At 46.8% G+C, this 18,197-nt stretch overlaps 1 protein-coding gene across 9 annotated transcripts in view; it reads right to left on the bottom strand.

Moving 5' to 3' along the window:
* erc1b (ELKS/RAB6-interacting/CAST family member 1b) overlaps window positions 1-18,197 on the bottom strand; it is a 1,169,759-nt gene that overhangs the window by 958,831 nt on the left and 192,731 nt on the right. For all 9 annotated transcript variants that reach the window (XM_038780204.1, XM_038780201.1, XM_038780203.1 and 6 more), the window contains exons 9-10: window positions 11,022-11,162; window positions 8,225-8,365 (exon numbers count right to left, since the gene is read on the bottom strand). In XM_038780204.1, coding sequence (XP_038636132.1) covers window positions 8,225-8,365; window positions 11,022-11,162 — 282 coding nt within the window. The remainder of the gene's footprint in view (window positions 1-8,224; window positions 8,366-11,021; window positions 11,163-18,197) is intronic.

The following is an 18,197-nucleotide window of genomic DNA, read 5'->3' on the forward strand; positions in this document are numbered from 1 at the left end:
AAAAATCTGACCATTTCAGCCTTAAATATACTCAACAGTGGAGCATCCACAACCTTCTGGGATAGTCAAATGTAAATGTTTTCATTGCTGAGTGACAAAATTTCTCCTCATTTAAGTCCCAAATGATTGATATCTTATTCTGAGTTTGTGCCCCATGTTTTAAATTCCCCTCCTGTTTGGTCCTTCCCCTCTGTTACACTTTAGTCAGGCAGTCAGGCAATGAAAGGTATAAGTGAGCTTGGTCTTTTAAGTGTCTATTTATAGAAACACAAACATGCACCACCACCTAATCATCATAGTTTTGGTCTGATCCTATATATAGTTTGTAATGAACTCCAATTGGCTTTATTGGTTGGCCAATTGGAGTATGAGCTCCCTCAATGATAGCTCATTGAGGGGGCTCATATAATCACCTGTGTAGGCTTTGTGAGCCAGTCTTAAGTTGACTGGACTGCTAGCAGCACTGTTTGTAGCTGCTCCTGTAATATCGTTATTGTAAATAAATATTGGTGTGGTGATGGAACTCCTGCCTCCCGTGGATTACTACATAGTTAGTCCCCAGTTAATGCCCACCTCCGGAGTACAATTATACACTCAATTAATATCCAATTAATTCTCTGCACCCCCTCAGTATTATACTTCTCTTTCACACCCTAACTGCTTTATCATCACTTCTCAACATTAAATCTTTCTATCTTCTATCCTAACCACCTCAATCTCTGTCAGCTTCATTCTCCAGTAGCAGGCATAATGCTCGAGTCAGAAAGTTAGGGGTTCAAGCCTAACTGCAGGCCCTAAACACACAGGAATACTAATTAGCACTCAGTTGTGCTGTTTTTTTTCAGCACAATTCACCCAAATTCAGCATAAAACTCTGCAATCTTCAGTTCGGTTGAAGTGCCAATTATACTCAGTGCAAAGAGAGTTTCTGCATTCTTTTGCACTTATTTAAAAACATTGCACTCCACCAAAACTGACCACGCTCCAGGATGCATTTCCATAAATTGCACTAGTTTGCATGCTGGAGAGACTCTAAAAATTAAGTTGATTCTTTTGGCCGCAGGGGCAAGAATGACATGTTTTAAAAGCTTTTTGAATTTTTGTACAGTTTTACGAACAAACCAACTACTGTAACACAACATAACAAGAAAATGGTTCTGAATATTTTTTAAAAGTCAAGTTCAGTCATTTGAAATCAACCTTTGTGATCAAAAATGGTTAATTTTTGTGATAAACCCATTTTAAACTAAAATAATCTAACAGCCAAATTAGCACTCTTACATATGTTGAAGAATATTTTTAAAACAACATTTTAAAATGCTTTAAAATCTAAGCTGAAATTTTAAGTGAACAGATTTCATTTTGTTCATTCTCAAAAAGAAAAATCATATGAATAGCATACACAACATGTTTCTTACAACACAAAAACTCAACATGATGGGCTACAAATAAGATCTACGACAGTTGGTCTGATTGACAAACACTTGTGAGAAATCTCTATATCAAATTGTAACAGAATTAGGCCATTCGGCTCCTCAAGCCTGAATGCTCTGCCATTCAATAAAACCATGGCTGATCTGTTTGTGTTTCGAATTCCACATTTTCATCTACTCCCAATAATCTTTGAGTCCCTTGCCTAACAAGAATCTATCTAACTCCACCTTAAAAATTCAATGACACCGCGTGTACTGTCTTCTGAGATACAGAGGGCGCGATTCTCCGCTGCTCACGACGGGTCGGAGAATAGCGGGAGGGCATCCCCGACATTTTTCACGCCCTCCCGCTATTCTCCCTCCCCCACGGCCGCCCCACGACACGAATCGCTGCTCGCCGTTTTTTAACGGCGAACAGCGATTCTCCCCAGGCCGATGGGCCGAGTTCCCAGGCCTTTACGGCCGTTTTTACGGCAGCAAACACACCTGCTTGCTGCCGTCGTAAAAACGGCCGCAACATGCCCGTTCTGGGCATCCAGGGCCCCGATTGGCACGGCAGTACCACGGCCGTGCCAAGGGGGTCATGGGCCCGCGATCGGTGGGCACTGATCGCGGGCAGTGGGTCCATAATGGACGCACTCTTTCTCCCTCCACCGCCCCGCAGGATCAGTCCGCGGGGCGGCCGAGGGAGATGACGGCCCTGCGCATGCACGGGTTGGAGCCGTCCAATCCGCACGTGCGCGGCTGACGTCATCATGTGCGTCAGCCGGCGTGACGCTTGGCGCGCGGACTTAGTGACGGTCGCTAAGCCCGCGATGCCGTGCTTCACGGGGCCCCGCTGCTATCCCCGCCCGGGGGGCAGAATCGGGTCCAGGGAAGGGGCGCGGAGGCTGTCGTGAAACACGGCCAGTTTCACGGCAGCCTTTACGACTCGCCGCATTTGCGGAGAATCGCGCCGAGTTCTAAAGTTGCACTACACTCAAGAAAAAGTATTCTCAACTTCTGGTGGCGGCCATGGAATGAGTGGTCACACATTTCATGGTTCCCACTCAAGGCGGTATTTTTTGGTCTTTTCCACACCCAAAAGGTGAAGTGTTTGATGGCAAGAGGTGCAGGAGTGCCTGTTGAAGGTGTTACCCCTCTGGTGCGGCTGGTGGCTGGATCCACAAACAATGAGTGGGGCGAAAAGAAAAGAGCTGCTGGAATAGGAGAGTCTCTGTGGTACGCCGGAGAATAAGATGGTGGAGAGCGAGGGGGCTGTTCTGCCCGCCCAATGGCCAACTGAGCAGCTAGTGGAGTTTCTGAAATGCAAAGTTCAGTCAGAGAAAGGAAGCCCTGGAAGACTTGGCCAGAGTGGTGGAACCGATTAAATCGGGGATCAAGAGAGTGAAACAGAGGCTGGAGTCCCAGGGCCAGGCGATCCAGAAAGTGGAGGAGGCAGTGGGGAGCATGAGGAGCAGTTAGTCCCATTGGTGGCCAAGGTGTTCCCAATTGAGACTAGCGGGCAGGGAAAGAGATTAGAATAGCTGCCGTTCAAGCAGTGGGGGTGAGTTTTAAATAATTGGGCATCCAGGTGATGTGGGGCTGGGTGCAGCTGCACAAGCTATACTTGACTCGGTTGGTGGAGTAGATGAAGGGGAACTTTAAGACGTGGGATGTGCTGGAATTGTTGTTAGCAGGACGGGTGCAGACCGTAAAAATGACGGTGCTGCCAAGGTTTCTGTTCGTGTTTCAGAACCAACCAATCTTCATCCTGAAGGCGTTCTTTCAAAAGGTCAATGCACTGATCTAGGGGTTTGTGTGGGTGGGGAAGACCCCACGGGTTAGGAGGACTTTTCTGGAGCGGGAGCGATGGAGACTGGCATTGCCGCACAAGATGAACTATTACTGGGTGGCGAACATTGCCATGGACAGGAAATGGGTACTAGGGAAGGGATCGGCATGGGGCGGATGGAGGCAGCTTTGTGAAAGGGAACGAGCTTAAGGGCGTGTTGACAGCGCCTCTGCCGTTCTCGCCGGCCAGGTGCTCCGTGAGCCCAGTGGTTGTGTCGACATTAAGGGTGTGGGGGCAGTGGAGGTAGCTTTTGGGATTGGAGGGTGCTACGGTGGGGGCACCAATCTGTGACAGGGGGGGTGGGCGGTGAGGGGGGGGGTGCTGGATGCGAGGTTGCAGGGGTGGCAGCAGGGAGGGATTGCGCGATTCGGCGATCTGCTTATAGGGGAAGATTCATGAGGCGGGAGGACCTGGAGGAAGAATAGGAGTTGCCCTGGAGCAACGGTTTTAGGTACCTGCAGTTCCGGGATTTTGTGAGGAGAGAGGTGCTGTCCTTTCCTGGACTGCCGCCCCTGGGTTGCAAGATAAGGTACTGTCAAAAGATGAGATAGGGGAGGAGAAGGTATCCGAGGTTTAAAGGAGTTGATGGACTGCGAGGGGGCCCTGGTGGGCCCTGATATAAAGCAGATGTGGGAGGAGCTGGGAGGGGAGGTGGAGGCCAGGACATGGTCGGAGGCCATGCGAGGGTGAATATGTCCTCATCCTGTACGAGGGTTAGCCTCATTCAGTTTAAAGTAACTCATAGAGCAGCACATATGACGGCAACACGGATGAGTAGGTTTTTATGGGGGGGGTAGAGGATAGGTGTGGGCGGTGGGCAGGGAAGACCACGAATCACATCCACATGTTTTGGTGCTGCCGAAAGCAGAGGTGCGGATGAGCCACCTGGAATTCCTGAGGCCGGAGAAGGTCAAGTTTATCCTGAGGGAGTCGGCTGATGAGTTCACGGTGGAAGCCGTTTACTGTTTCTTTAAGGAGGATTGAGGGATCAGCAAAAGGGTGGCAGGGGGGTGGAAGGGGGTTAAAATGGGGAAGGCAGGATAGGAGAAGGGGGCAATATTGGGGAGCGGGGGGGGGGGGGGAGTGGGTGCTGGTTATTTATAATGTACGATTTTTCTTCTGCTTTTGTTTGTTATATGAACGGTATTGAGAAAGTGAATAAAATATTTTGTAATAAAAGAAAAAAATTTGCATCTTTTTAAAATAATTTTTTTCCAATTAAGGGGCTATTTAGCGTGGGCAATCCACCTACCCTGCACATCTTTGGGTTATAGAACATAGAACAGTACAGCACAGTACAGGCCTTTCAGCCCCGAGGGCAAAACCCACGCAAACAAGGGGAGAATGTGTAAACTCCACACAAACAGTGACCCAGGACCAGGATCAAACCTGGGACCTCAGCACCGTGAGACAGCAGTGCTAACCACTGCCCCCTCATCTCTATCCTAAAAGTGAGACCCCTAATCTTAAAACAGTGCCCCCTAGTTCTGGACTTGCCAACAAGATGAAACACCCTTTCCACATTCACTTTCTCAATACCGTTCAGGATCTTACATAATTCACTCAAGTCACCCCTCACTCTTCTAAACTCCACTGGTAACAAGCCCAGTTTATCTAACCTTTTAGATAACCTGCCCATTCGAGGTATCAATCTCATAACCTCCTTTGAGCTGCCTCCATCGCATTACCATCCTTCCTTAAGAAGGCCAAAACTGCACACAACATTTGAGGTGCGTCTCACCTGTGCCCTGAATAACTGAAGCGTAACATGCTCACTTTGTGTCCTGAAAGCTACCAGTCATTTTAATTAATATGAGAATGACATTTTGTTTACATATCCAAGGTTTTCATTCTGCAAATAGACAATTTAGTGTGGTTCTAAAATGTCTGTATTGAGGCCATCAAAGAAGAATTAGGAAACTCTGAAGCTCCAGGGTCATTAGAAGGCTGGCGAATAGATGCTGTTAACACAACACAAATCAACATAATTACCAGCTTTATTTGTGAAAGTCAGAAATAAATGAAGGAATATTATCTATATCTTTCTTTCATAAAATGCAAAACATTAAGAGAACGTGCGGATCATCTTTCTTTGGCATTAAGGTGGGCAAGGACAGGAAAGAACTCTTCAAAACCACTTGTCTTAATAGCCCTCAGAGTGCAAACATTCAATTAAAAAAGACAGATAACAAGTGCGCTCAATATTTGAAGCAAAAAAAAAGAGCTGTAACCTATCAACTGCTAGTCGAAGCTCAGAGTACACCAGCCCAGCTACTGAAAGAGGCCATTATAACCGGTGAAATATCCTGGTCTGTGTCTCCATGTTGAAGTAACATAATAGGGTCCTTGGAACTAAACATCTGTTATAGTTTTACAACAATAAAAAAAACCCGCAGCCAACTTCCTCTCACTTACAGTATCTACACAAAAGTAAAATTATTCTATGCATTAGAACTATTGTCGAGTAATTTGATGCATTTGTGTCAATGGGTGCATGGCCTCTTTTTATGGTCGACTTCACAAAAACTCTCTTTTGAAGCAAAATGGTTCAACACATGGTAGTGCACAGAGCTGGCACGAATTGTTTTGACTTTTTAAGGGTTTGTTAAACACCAATTCGTCGTGAATGAGCAAGTTTTGTTTACATTCCAAATCGCATTAGTGACATAATATATGAGTTTAAAATTCACCTTAGATATTCTCTTGGTTAAAGCCATGTTAATCATTCCCATTAGCTGTAAAAGAGTTTTTGGTACCTGTACAACCGAATATCTGATTATATAGTATTGTGATCCAGTGATATATTAAGAATACCCTCCCTCATCCGCAGCCATCGATATCCCTCTGTTGGAATGACTGGATATTGTTTCTTTCATCCATGTTTACATCAACAAACTTCATTATTTTTTCCAAACAGTGTTCAGAAAGCAATCAACAGATTACTTGACTTGATGAATTCCCAAATTGTATGACCATAATCAAAGAATACTGCATGCGAATAGAAGATGTCCAATTCATGCTCATGAAATGTTAGCGCCTCAATGAAATATGGCTCATATCACCACTACATAACCATGTACCAGCATTAAACAGTTTAATGATACATATTTGAGGCAGGATTAAATAGACATCTGGAAGAATGTTTGGAGCATCTCAGATCACTATAAACTATGCCCAAAAATCTGGCTGAATGGTGCTGGTGTAGTGTTTGCTATGCAAAGCTGCAGCAAGAAGGAAATGTATGTTTATGAATGAGAACCAACCACTATCGTGACAAAATTATACACCAAGTGTCAAGCATGGGCCTGGGAAGAGGGGGCAAAAATGATGAGGCAGTAGTAAAAATTCAAATGCCAGTGCAAGCAGCAACAAACTTGGAATCTTGCCTTTTGTTTAATTTGATTTTTTAAAAATCAATCATTGCTCAGTGATACTGTTCCTGCAAAAATAATTAATTTCAAAAGTAAACAACAACTGTAAAGATAAAGATCATGTGTTAATAAGAATTAAGATCCAGATGAAGAATGTATTTTAACGCACCTCAGTTCAAGCACCTAAAATGAGCAGCTTAGTTGCCCCCATTTTAACATCCGGGCCCGGGAGATTGAGGAGGCAACGGCGGGCTGGAGATGCCAAGGAGGGGGCAGCAGTAAGCCAGACAGGAGGCGGCCGAAGAGGTAGCAGCAGGCCGGAGAAGCCAATGAGTCAGCGGCGGGGTCGGGGACGCTGAGGAGATGACGGCGGTGGTCTGGTGAGGCCGAGGAGACAACGGCAGGCTAAGGAGGCGGCAGCGGGTCGGGAAGGCTGAGGAGATGACGGCGGCGGGTTGGTGAGGCCGAGGAGGCGGTGACGGGCCGGGGAGGCCGAGGAGACGGCGGCAGGATGGGTGGGCCAAGGAGAAGGTGGCCAGCCAGCGGTGGCGGGGCGGAGAGGTTGAGGGAGTCGGCGGTGGGGTAGGGAGGCCAAGGAGACGGCGGTAGGCCAGGGAGGGGGTGGTGGGCAGGGGGAGGAGGTGGAGGCAGACTGGGGAGGAAGTGGTGGCAGCTGACCAGGGAGGAGGTGGACCGAATAGGGTGAGGCGGCATCCCAAGGAGGACGCGGCAGTGGCCGGGGAGGGTGAAGCAGTGGTGGGTCAGGGAGGGGCCAGCAGCGGTGGGATCTGGGGGGGGGCAAGGGCCATGGAGGGAGCTGCATGGGCCATGGTGGGGGCAGAATGGACTATGGAGGGGGCAGCATGGGCCCGGGAAGGGGAGGCATGGGCCCGGGAAAGGGGGGAGGGAGGAGCATGGACCCGGGAAGGGGAGTCATGGGCCCGGGGGGGGGGGGGGGGGGGGGGAAGCATGGGCCTGGGAGGGGCAGGCATGGGCCTGGGAGGGGGAAGCACGGGCCTGGGAGGGGGAAGCTTGGGCCTGGGAAGAGGAGGCATGGGACTGGGAGCAGGCGGCATGGGCCGGGGAGGGGCTGGCAATGGTGGCGGACTGGGGAGAGGACGGTGCGAGTTGGGGAGATGGAGCTGAGGCGGGGGCTTGGGAGGAGGGCCAGGGAGGAGGTGGCAGCAGCGGGTCTCGGAAGCAGTAACGGCCATGATGACTTGGTGGTGAGGCAGCGGTGGCCGTCGTGTTTGGTCAAGGGGTTAGGGTCGGTGAGGCAGTCAGTATGATAGCCAGTACAGCGAGGAGAGGTAGCCCATACAGGTAGGATGAGTCAGTACTGGTCGGGATGGTAGATGTTATGGGATGTTGAGCATCTCTATGAATATCGACTTGGTCTTTTAAGATTGAACAGAATTCAACGGATGATACAAACAAATCAGGATACAAGCACATTTAGGCTTAAAAAAATTGGAAGCTCGATATTTCGGCCAGCATTAATCACTTAAAATGTGTTCATTTCTAAAAGTGAAAAGTTACTCTGAAACCGCAGTGACACAGGATGAAGAGTTAGGACATGAATTTACCTTCCTTAGCTGTACTTCTAGTTTTGTGCATTCCTCCTTTTTCTGTTCAAGTGCTATCTCCAATGATTTCAGCTTGGAATCCTTCTTCAGTCCAGATGAAGCCAAAGATGAGGCATAGTCTTTAATGTCCAGTAGCATAGCCTATAACATTAAATTTATTAATACTGTCATTCAATATCTTGTTAAAATAATAGCGTTACAATCCCATACAAAGGAAATTAGGGATGAGCAATTTAAAAAAGGGGCCTCACGGTAGCATGGTGGTTAGCATCAATGCTTCACAGCTCCAGGGTCCCAGGTTCGATTCCCGGCTGGGTCACTGTCTGTGTGGAGTCTGCACATCCTCCCCGTGTGTGCGTGGGTTTCCTCCGGGTGCTCCGGTTTCCTCCCACAGTCCAAAGATGTGCGGGTTAGGTGGATTGGCCGTGATAAATTGCCCGTAGTGTAAGGTTAATGGGGGGATTGTTGGGTTACGGGTTACGTGGGTTTAAGTAGGGTGATCATTGCTCGGCACAACATCGAGGGCCGAAGGGCCTGTTCTGTGCTGTACTGTTCTATGTTCTATGTATCTACTGGACAGTCAGGTCTCAGAATGGAATCCTGGCTCAACAGACCGCAACTTTTTTAAATTAACAAGTGTGGATGAACAGAGTCATCCAATTAGGCTGCCAATTAACTTTTAACAAAAGAATAAAACATTTATTAAAAATGAAAATATTAAATGTAATATATTGCTCTCTCACTACCACAACACCGTTACATGTATATCCAGATTTATAAGGATTAGACAAGTCACAAAATATATTATATTGTGATCTCTGCAAGCACACAGTCCATTTAAACCAATAGGCAGAATGTGGTCAGCCAAACCAACTCTGAAACCAAGTGGAAGATGCCACCCAATATAACTCCTGTGGATTTCTCATCAAATTTCCCCAAAGTGATTTTCCACAGTGAGCCACCTGGTCTCACTGAACTCGTAATTCCATGAGTGTTTCCAAACTCCACTCTCGAAGAAACATGCTTGGAATTGTCTCCCCACACAATGCTTTCTCTCGGATGTCTTCACCAAGGATCCACTTCCAGGATTTCAATATCTACTTTCAATATTCCTCTGCCTTACCAGGGTGGGGACTCGCGATTTTTGGGGTTGGGGTGGAGCCGGAAGTGCAGGAGGCGAAAGAGGCCGGTGTCCTGGCCTTTGCGTCCCTAGTAGCCCGTCGAAGGATTCTGTTACAATGGAAGGATGCAAGGCCCCCAAGCGTGGAGACCTGGATCAGTGACATGGCGGGATTTATAAAATTGGAAAAGGTCAAATTTGCCCTGAGAGGATCAATACAAGGGTTCTATAAACGATGGCAACCTTTTCTGGACTTCCTGGCTCAGAGATAGGTAACTGGGTCAATAGCAGCAGCAACCCGGGGGGGGGGGGGGGGGGGGGGGGGGGGGGGGGGGGGGGGGGTGCATTATTGTAGTGTTTATTCTGTAACTTTATAGTGTGTTAATTTGCGTTGTTGTTAAAATGCTGGGTTGTTCATGGGGATGGGGCGAATGTATATGATTGTTAATATTATTGTTATTTTCGGTATTTTACTAAGGTGCGTTATTGTTGTATAAAATCAAAATTTCTCAATAAAAATTATTTTTAAAAAAAAAATATTCCTCTGCCTTGGGTTGCCACGGACAGTGAAACACAATCTCTCAGGTACACAGCCATGCCAAAAGAATGCCACTGTTTCACAGGCTGTATTAAGGGGTCACCAATGTTACGATTCCTTCAGATATCTGGTTTTGTGCTAGATGACTTCTGCAGATCTGCATCTTTTAGTTCTGCCTTTAACTAAGAGCCTCTCTCTGTCCCTTTCTTAACTATAGCGAACAGTACCTTGTTCAGATTCCCTTGTTCATTGTCCCTTCGACTTCAATCTTCCTGGGACTTCTCTTTCATTCCCTGGCTTTAGAACTATCTGTTCCAAAGTTCTGGGATTGTTTTCTGCACCTTACTCCATTGCCCTGCCTCTGCTGGCAGTTTCTGTTGTGAGTGTTGCATTCTTCTCAGATACCTGGTTACAGGTGAACCACAAGTGTGGACCCCTGGTTCCTAAGCAACAGCTTAATTTCTTCACCTCTATAATTGCTTTTACATTGCAAACTCTCTTATAATGCAGGCAAAGCTGATTGAAAAGCATGCAAGCAACTTTGTTTAACAAGAAGCTAACTCCGTTTTTACCCTATCTTACATAAAAACACAAAATTAAACTTACTTAAAGCTTACTTTTAATGCCCACAAAATCAAATATAGATTACTCAAAACTACCTCAGTTTCCTGACAATAGCTTACACAGGGGCATTTCCATCCTGTTTCAGATTTTCATTAAATTCCTCAATTTTTAACTCCACTCTCCTTGCCATTTCTGCTCCGAATTTTCTGATTCATATCTACTCGAAAAATGCACTTCAAATCATTTTACTACCCATATCAATGGTCACCCCATTGACCCTAGCATTTCCCAATAATTCTCCAGTCAATGACAAACATTCTAACAGAACATTGTGATTATAGATATTAGAAATAACGGACATCTGTATTAATTGTCGTGATTCGCCTTGAATTTGAGAAAACTGTTAACATAGGATTCCAGTTTTGTTGGTATAACCCTTATGAGTTAGCAAAATTCGTTAATAAGGTCATTCCATTGTATCAATTATTTTCTATGGAACACACTTAAACAAGAACCATTGATGTTTGATAAACTTCCTTACTCTACACATCACAACAACACCATTTATTACTCACCTCCTTTTCTGAGACATCTCCTTGGAGACCACAAACACGTTCCTTAACTTCTTTTAACTCTTTCTTTAAAGCATCAATTTCTTCTAGCTTTTCTCTTTCATTTCTTTCTCTCTGGTCCTTAAGCCGCTCAATTATTCTCTCCTGCAACAAGTTAATGTAATTAATCAAGGATTAGTGAGAGAAAAAAATAAATTGGGTCTACTCACAGTGATCAATGAGACATAATGTTAATATCTCACTGTCCACAGGTGATATAATTTTGTGTGTCCACAAAACCTCAGACTGTAATCAAAAATTGCGATCAGGAACTTAGGAACAGAGGACAGGCATTCAAACAGATCATAGCCGATCTGCAAATCAACTTCATTTACAGTGTTTTTTTCTTTATATTCCTTCATCATGTATCTAACAAAAATCTTGACCTGCATCTTGAAATTACAATTCATCCAGCATCCAATTGTTACGGATGCCTGGTCAGCCCTCAAACATGGCTAAGATACTGAACCAGACACGTAACGTTTAAGACGGTGCAGAAAAGATCGATTCGTTCCAAGAGTGATAATACAAGAAATAGAGCGTGGTTATTTTATAAACAGAACTTTGTTGAAACAAAAGAAACAATATTTAAACTTTTACTTCACAGTTCTAACACTAACAGATTACATTAACACAACCATTTGTTCAAACATCATTCATAACACATGGCTTTCTTTCTACTTACATAGACAGGCAAAGATGATTCTGGATTTATGAGCTATTCTCTGCTGTAAATCAATTTCCTTTAGAACCCGTTTTCGAAAGTCTGTAATTTGGAACAGCTTACTTCATGACCTCTCAGGGTGATCTCTATAGCCTCCTTTTCGTGCAGATTTCATGACCTGTCTCCAGCACCGGCCCTAGGGTTGCTGGCGCCCCGGGCAAGCTGAACTTCCGGCGCCCTGGGGCCGAGGGGGGCGGGGCCGAGGGGGGTGGGGGCCGAGGCGGGAAGCCGAGGGGGGGGGCGGACCCGAGGGGGGGCGGACCCGAGGGGGGGGGGGCGGACCCGAGGGGGGGGGGGCGGGCCCGGGGGGGGGGGGGGGGCGGACCCGAGGGGGGGCGGGGACCCGAGGGGGGGGGCGGGGGTCTGAGGGGGGTGGGGCGGAGGGGGGCGGACCGAGCCGGGGGGCGGACCGGGGGGGGGGGGCGCCCTGGTGGAGGGCGGCGCCCTGGGGGAGGGCGGCCACCGCGCATGCGCTGGTTGGCGCCGGCCCAACTGCGCATGCGCGGGACCCGAGTCTGGCGCCCCCTAGCACATGGCGCCCCGGGCGACTGCCCGAGTTGCCGGTGCCTTGAGCCGGCCCTGCCTGTCTCATGCCTACTCATCCTTCTTATCTGTTCCAAATTGATTCTCTCCCTCTCTAAGCTCCGCCCAGCTCCTCAAACAAAGATTTTCCCCTGAGGTGGTCAAACTGATGTACCATCAATTCGACTCAAGACACATTTAGGATCCGAACTGTGGCTTTAATCAGCTAGTTGTTAGCCCGGTGGTCGACTACAGAGAATGGCCAACCGCCGGGAACTCTGGGTACTTATACCCCGCCTGGGAGGCGGGGCGTACTTGCCTCTCGACCAATTGGAGAGCAGTCACATGACTAGTCCCAACCAATCGGACGAGAGGCACATGACCAGCCAGAGCCAATAGGAATCCAGTGCTCTGCACCAATGGCAGTGCTCATATCCATACCACCACACAAACCTGAATCTATTCTCGTTATATTGGCTGACAGCCCTCTCCCATTTACACAAAAGGCTAGAGCTATGCCATTCATGTACAAGTTACTTCCATTTACAGACCATTAGGTTATCGGACTCCGTTAACAGGATAATGGCTGATCATGCAGGAATGTTCCAAAAGACCAATGGATCTCAAGTATCAAGGATCTCATCCTTAAACTTAAGTTTGAATAGAACCAGATGTGGGCGTAACCCTTTGACATTGCTCCGAGCATTTGTTTTTTTTTCCTCATTTGGTTTCAACCCCCTAAATCACCTGCTTCACATGAACCCCATTCCTGGACTGAAATTCCTAATATCTCCCAATCATGACAAAATGGGCAGGATCCTCCGTCGGCCGACACCAAAATCGGGAAAGACGATTGGGCGGAGAATCGACTGGAAGGCCAAAATCGTTGTTGGAATTGGGGGGGGGGGGGGGGGGGGGGGGGGGGGAGGAGAAGAGAGACAATGGGCTGCGGGGGCAGGTTGACACCCCCCGCCCCGATGCAAGGCAGCCATCTTGCTGCGCACCCCACAGGCCGCCCATCGTGGCCCATGGTTGCGCAGGGTGACAACGGCCGTATGGGTGCCCCCACGACCCACACCACAGCCTCCACTCCGCACCCCAACCCCCACCCTACCGTCGAAGGGACTGTCTCGCATCACCCAGTGACTGTGTCACCTCCCTCAGTGCCAGGCTTAGGTCAGCCAGCGCCAGGCAATGCCGCTGATGCTCTCAGCCATAATCGGCTGTGGCTGGGCAACGCTCTGGAGCGTCGTTGAAATGGTGGCCCTGGTACATGGCTGCCTGTGACAAGACAGTCATGTCCTGGGCCTCAACCACCAGCTGCACAGAGTGCCCAGGCTCGGGGCATACTTACCCAGCGACCAGGTGTGGTTGCCGCCGGCGTGAACCGGTCGGGAATGGCAGGCCACTCGGCCCATCCGGGTCGGAGAATCGCGGGCCACTGTGAAAAACGGCGGCCCGTGATTCTCCGAGCGGCGTGTCCCAAAACGCGACACGCCATTTTTGGGGGGGTGGGAGTGCCAGAGCGGCCCTCCTGCGATTCTCCCACCCGGCGTCGGAGCGGAGAATCGCGCCCCTAATTTTACTACCCTGAAAGCAAGTTTAATTACTACTTACCCCTTTATAACTCACCACCCGAACTCCCTGTTTTCACCCAACTCCAAAATACACTCTCACTCAGCCAAAGCAGCACTCGCAGTGCAGACCAAAATGTACTTTCACTCAGCCAAAGCAGCACTCCCAGTGCAGCTCTGCATCCGCGAGCTGGGTGCCGCTCTCCGTGCTGCCAACTTGTTAGCTGGGATGTGTGGGGAGCGGCTGCAGCTCATCAGCCTCTCCAGAGTCAATGCCAACCCTTGCGAATCCAACACTGTTTCTCATAGGAATTCCTCATGTTCCATGTGGCGCCAGTGCTAGCCCATTAACGGTTATTGAATTACTCATAGTTTCTGAAACGGAGAATCCCGCCCAATCCCTTTTGGGGAATAGAGTTGCAAATTTCCATGATCCTTTGTGTGGATCACTGCTGCCTGTTTTCACTCCTAAATGGCTTAGTTCTAATTTTGAGATCATACCCGCCTTATTCTGGTTTCACCTACCAGAAGAAGTGGTTGCTTTGTGTCTTTGCTATTGAAGCCTTCAATCATTTTAAAGAACTTGATTCGATCACCTGTCTGCCGTCAAAACTCAAGGGAATACAAGTCAGGTTTGGGCAACCTTATTGTCCTAACGTAGCTCTTTAAGCCCAAATTAACCGTCACAAAATTAGACAGGCCAGCCACCTTAGCAAAAGTAAAATAGGGCATGATGACATTGGGGTGGCAATACAACATCCCATTAGTCTCCAAATATATGGAAGGCAAGCAGGCACGGAAATCAGCAGCTTGACCATCATTTTGAAAAGAATTAACAAACTATTATTGGAATCATATATGCAAGAACTACATATTTTAAAAATTTAGATGGACATTGCATTATTTGGACACTTGAAAGCTAACCTCAATTTTTATTTCGGGGCCTTTCACAGTAACTTCATACTTGTGACAATAAAAGATTATTATTATACTATAATAAAAAAAGTAATAAGTTCACCTTGGACTGTCAACAAGCATGCCTTTCCGAAGAAATCACATGACTTCAGCTAACTGACCAGCATGGACCTTGAGCGGGAGAGCTACTTGCTTACTTGAACTGCAATTACTTCATTTAATGGAAAAAAATTATGTCAAAGGCAAAGGTCTGAGTAATTTACTAGAAATGACCTGACAGGAGTTGCACTTCAAATTCTGAATTTGTTTTATAAACTCAGTTGGGAAATGTACTGTGAAGAGGAAAAGCCTTGCCTGAAATATGGTGTCACTGCCAATATCCTGCGAGGAACCTCATCGCAATGAAACATGTTTGTATTTGGAAACCCGATAGGCTAAGATAAGGTGGATTGATCCGGCTCTATTTTCCTCCATGCCAAAGTTACGGTCGTGAGAACCTCCAGACACCTACTGGGGCTAGCGACCTGTCTTCACATGAGGGAGTACCAGATCGACCCTGCAAAATATATCCTTTTTTATGACGTTTTTTTCTTCAATGGCTTATCTGTGCAGAGGCTCTATTTGTTTGTCCTTTGCCTGCATGAGCACTTGTATGAATGAAATGAAATGAAAATCACTTATTGTCACGAGTAGGCTTCAATGAAGTTACTGTGAAAAGCCCCTAGTCGCCACATTCCGGCGCCTGTCCGGGCAGGCTGGTACTAGCACTGCTTCCTCGTGGTGCCAAGGACCCAGGTTCAATTCTGGCCCTGGGTCACTGCCTGTGTGGAGTTTACACATTCTCCCCATGTCTGCGTGGGTCTCATCGTCACAACCCAAAGATGTGCAGGGTAGATGGACTGGCCATGTTAAATTGCCCCTTAATTGGAAAGAAAAATTGAGTACTCGGAATTTGTAAAAAAAAGCAGCGTATTCTTCCCAGCCTGGTTATAACACTGCTGTTCAGTCAACTGAAATTTTTCATTGCGCACTGCATTTTCTGGGCTTCGGCAATGAAATGGTCAGATTGCTTTTTGGCAGTTAGGAGCAAAAGAAAAGACATGCCAGAAGGACCGTGGTTGAATGTAGCAGCAGATTCTGCTGCTGAAGGTGGCAGTGTCTGCAACTTTAAAACTGATTTGAGCCTTCAATAAAAACACTGACATTTGGAGAGCAGGGGGCCTTTAAACCTGTAGCCATTACCAACTTCTTGCTCACAGCATTTTCCTCTCTGCCACATGATATTCCTGCCTGCAGTCCCACTTGAAAGGGGAGCTCCCCTTCAAACTCTTTCTTCCTGCTGGACTGCCAGTAATTGACCATGCTGAGACAGAGGGAGAAAGCAGAACACTCAATTCTATATATTTAATGTGACAGTCAATGTTCATCTCTGCAGGCACCAGAAATTCAGTGCACATTTTATACAATATCGCCAAATGCAGCTCTACATTGAAACCAAATTAAGACACGTCTGAAGCCATTTCATAATCTTGCAAATGATATTTAAATGTTAAAACACAACATTTGTTCAAGATCCAAATGGGCAAGGAGAATCTTCCTACTTTTTATCTGGCAAGATCCCAAAATTCATCTAACTTGGAAGAATATCAATAAAGCAATCTTCAGAAAGATTTGTGGAAAGAAAGTTCTGGTCAATCCTTAACTGAATACATTTACAGATTTTCTCTTGCATTCTAGCCTCAAGAAAATATAGAGTATCCACAGAGTTGGAGACGTTAAAAACATTGGGGAATGTTTTCCTGTTAAATGCTCAAAACCTCAGCTGCCTTTATAAAGGATCTGTTTACAATTTCTTTACACACATGTGCAGGAGATTTATTCTCCGCTATTAAGTTTAACATTTGAACCTCACAAAAAACTTAATGTTAGAGTTAGGTTTCAATTTTGACACAAATTTTGTATTGAAATTAATAGGCTAACCATGCTCGCCATTATTAGAATGAATTGTACAGCAACATTTGGAGTCAGAACATGCTTTACTCAAGGCAGAATCTACAGGTTTCTGTCCAATATGTCCTGCTATTCCACAAGTTAGGTTACACCAGAGCCTCATTGATAACTCTTTGATAACCTCAGCATTAAATCCATGTAAAGGCACAAACTTGCTGTGCTTGCCCAACTAAGCAAACCAGGAAAAGTTATGACTTGTGGCAGCAGAGTGATTTCAGATGAGGTCTTGTCTTTGTCGCAGCTGCCTTTGAGCGGTTTCCCACCCTGATGATGTGGTGCACACTGATGAATGATGGCTGCTTGTGTTGAAGGTGATCCATCTGATGGTTTTTGCTCTGTGGTGCAAGATGTTGAAGCACAATCTCAAATTGCAAAACTTCTTTATGGAGGCAGTGGCAACGCATGAGTAGGTTCTTGTAGCAAAGTGCACACTGTCTCTGGTGGAAGCCTGCCCCTGCACGGTTAGTTCCTGTTGTCCATCCTGGGAAGTTTTGATGAAGACAAAGGGGAACCAGTGGAGAGCCTGGTTTCTCCGACGAGGTGGTGGAGAGATTCCCGACCCAGTTTTAGAATTGGTTGCCATGTTTCAGGAATCTTGATCTGGAGGTTGGGCCGCTCAAATTTGATGGAGCACATTTAATCTGGTCTCAGAGACCTGGGGCTTGTTGGGAGTAATGAGGTTCGTGTTCCAACAGTTGGAATCCTGCTAGGGCAGCACGGTACCACACTATGGCTTCACAGCACCAGGGTCCCAGGTTCGATTCCTGCTTGGGTCACTGTCTGTTCGGCGTCTGCACGTTCTTCCCGTTTCTGCGTGGGTTTCCTCCGGGTACTCCAGTTTCCTCCCACAAGTCCTGAAAGACGTGCTATTAGGTACTTTGGACATTCTGAATTCTCCCTCAGTATACCTGAACAGGTGCCGGAATGTGGCGACTAGGGGCTTTTCACAGTCACTTCATTGCAGTGTTAATAATGTCAGCCTACTTGTGACAATAAAGATTATATTATATTATCCTTAGGAAACCCTGGAGTTCTCTCTGTTTCTGAGGCTGCTTTATCCTAGATGTCTACTTTCTTTGTGCAGCAATGGAGTGGTCTTTATCCTGATGATTGCCTCGTGCCTGAGCTGTTATCTTGGGCTTTACTCCCTGATAATCACGTTAATGTTGTCAATTTATCTGTTTGCAGGGTAGTAAATATATAGGGTGTAATGTCCTGCACTGTTGGTTATTCGGATTTAATAAGATTTTATCATGTTGAGTTGAATTTTGACTGCTGCATTTGTGCAGTTTCTGGAGGGGGAAGGAAGAGAGAGAATGAGCAGTGGGGCAGGGTTGGAGGGTGTGAGTGGTAAGATTAGTTGTCCTCGCTACTTTTGAGAAAGTCTCCCATAAT

The sequence above is a fragment of the Scyliorhinus canicula genome, chromosome 20, assembly GCF_902713615.1.
Source record: "Scyliorhinus canicula chromosome 20, sScyCan1.1, whole genome shotgun sequence".
Classification (NCBI taxonomy): Eukaryota; Metazoa; Chordata; class Chondrichthyes; order Carcharhiniformes; family Scyliorhinidae; genus Scyliorhinus; species Scyliorhinus canicula.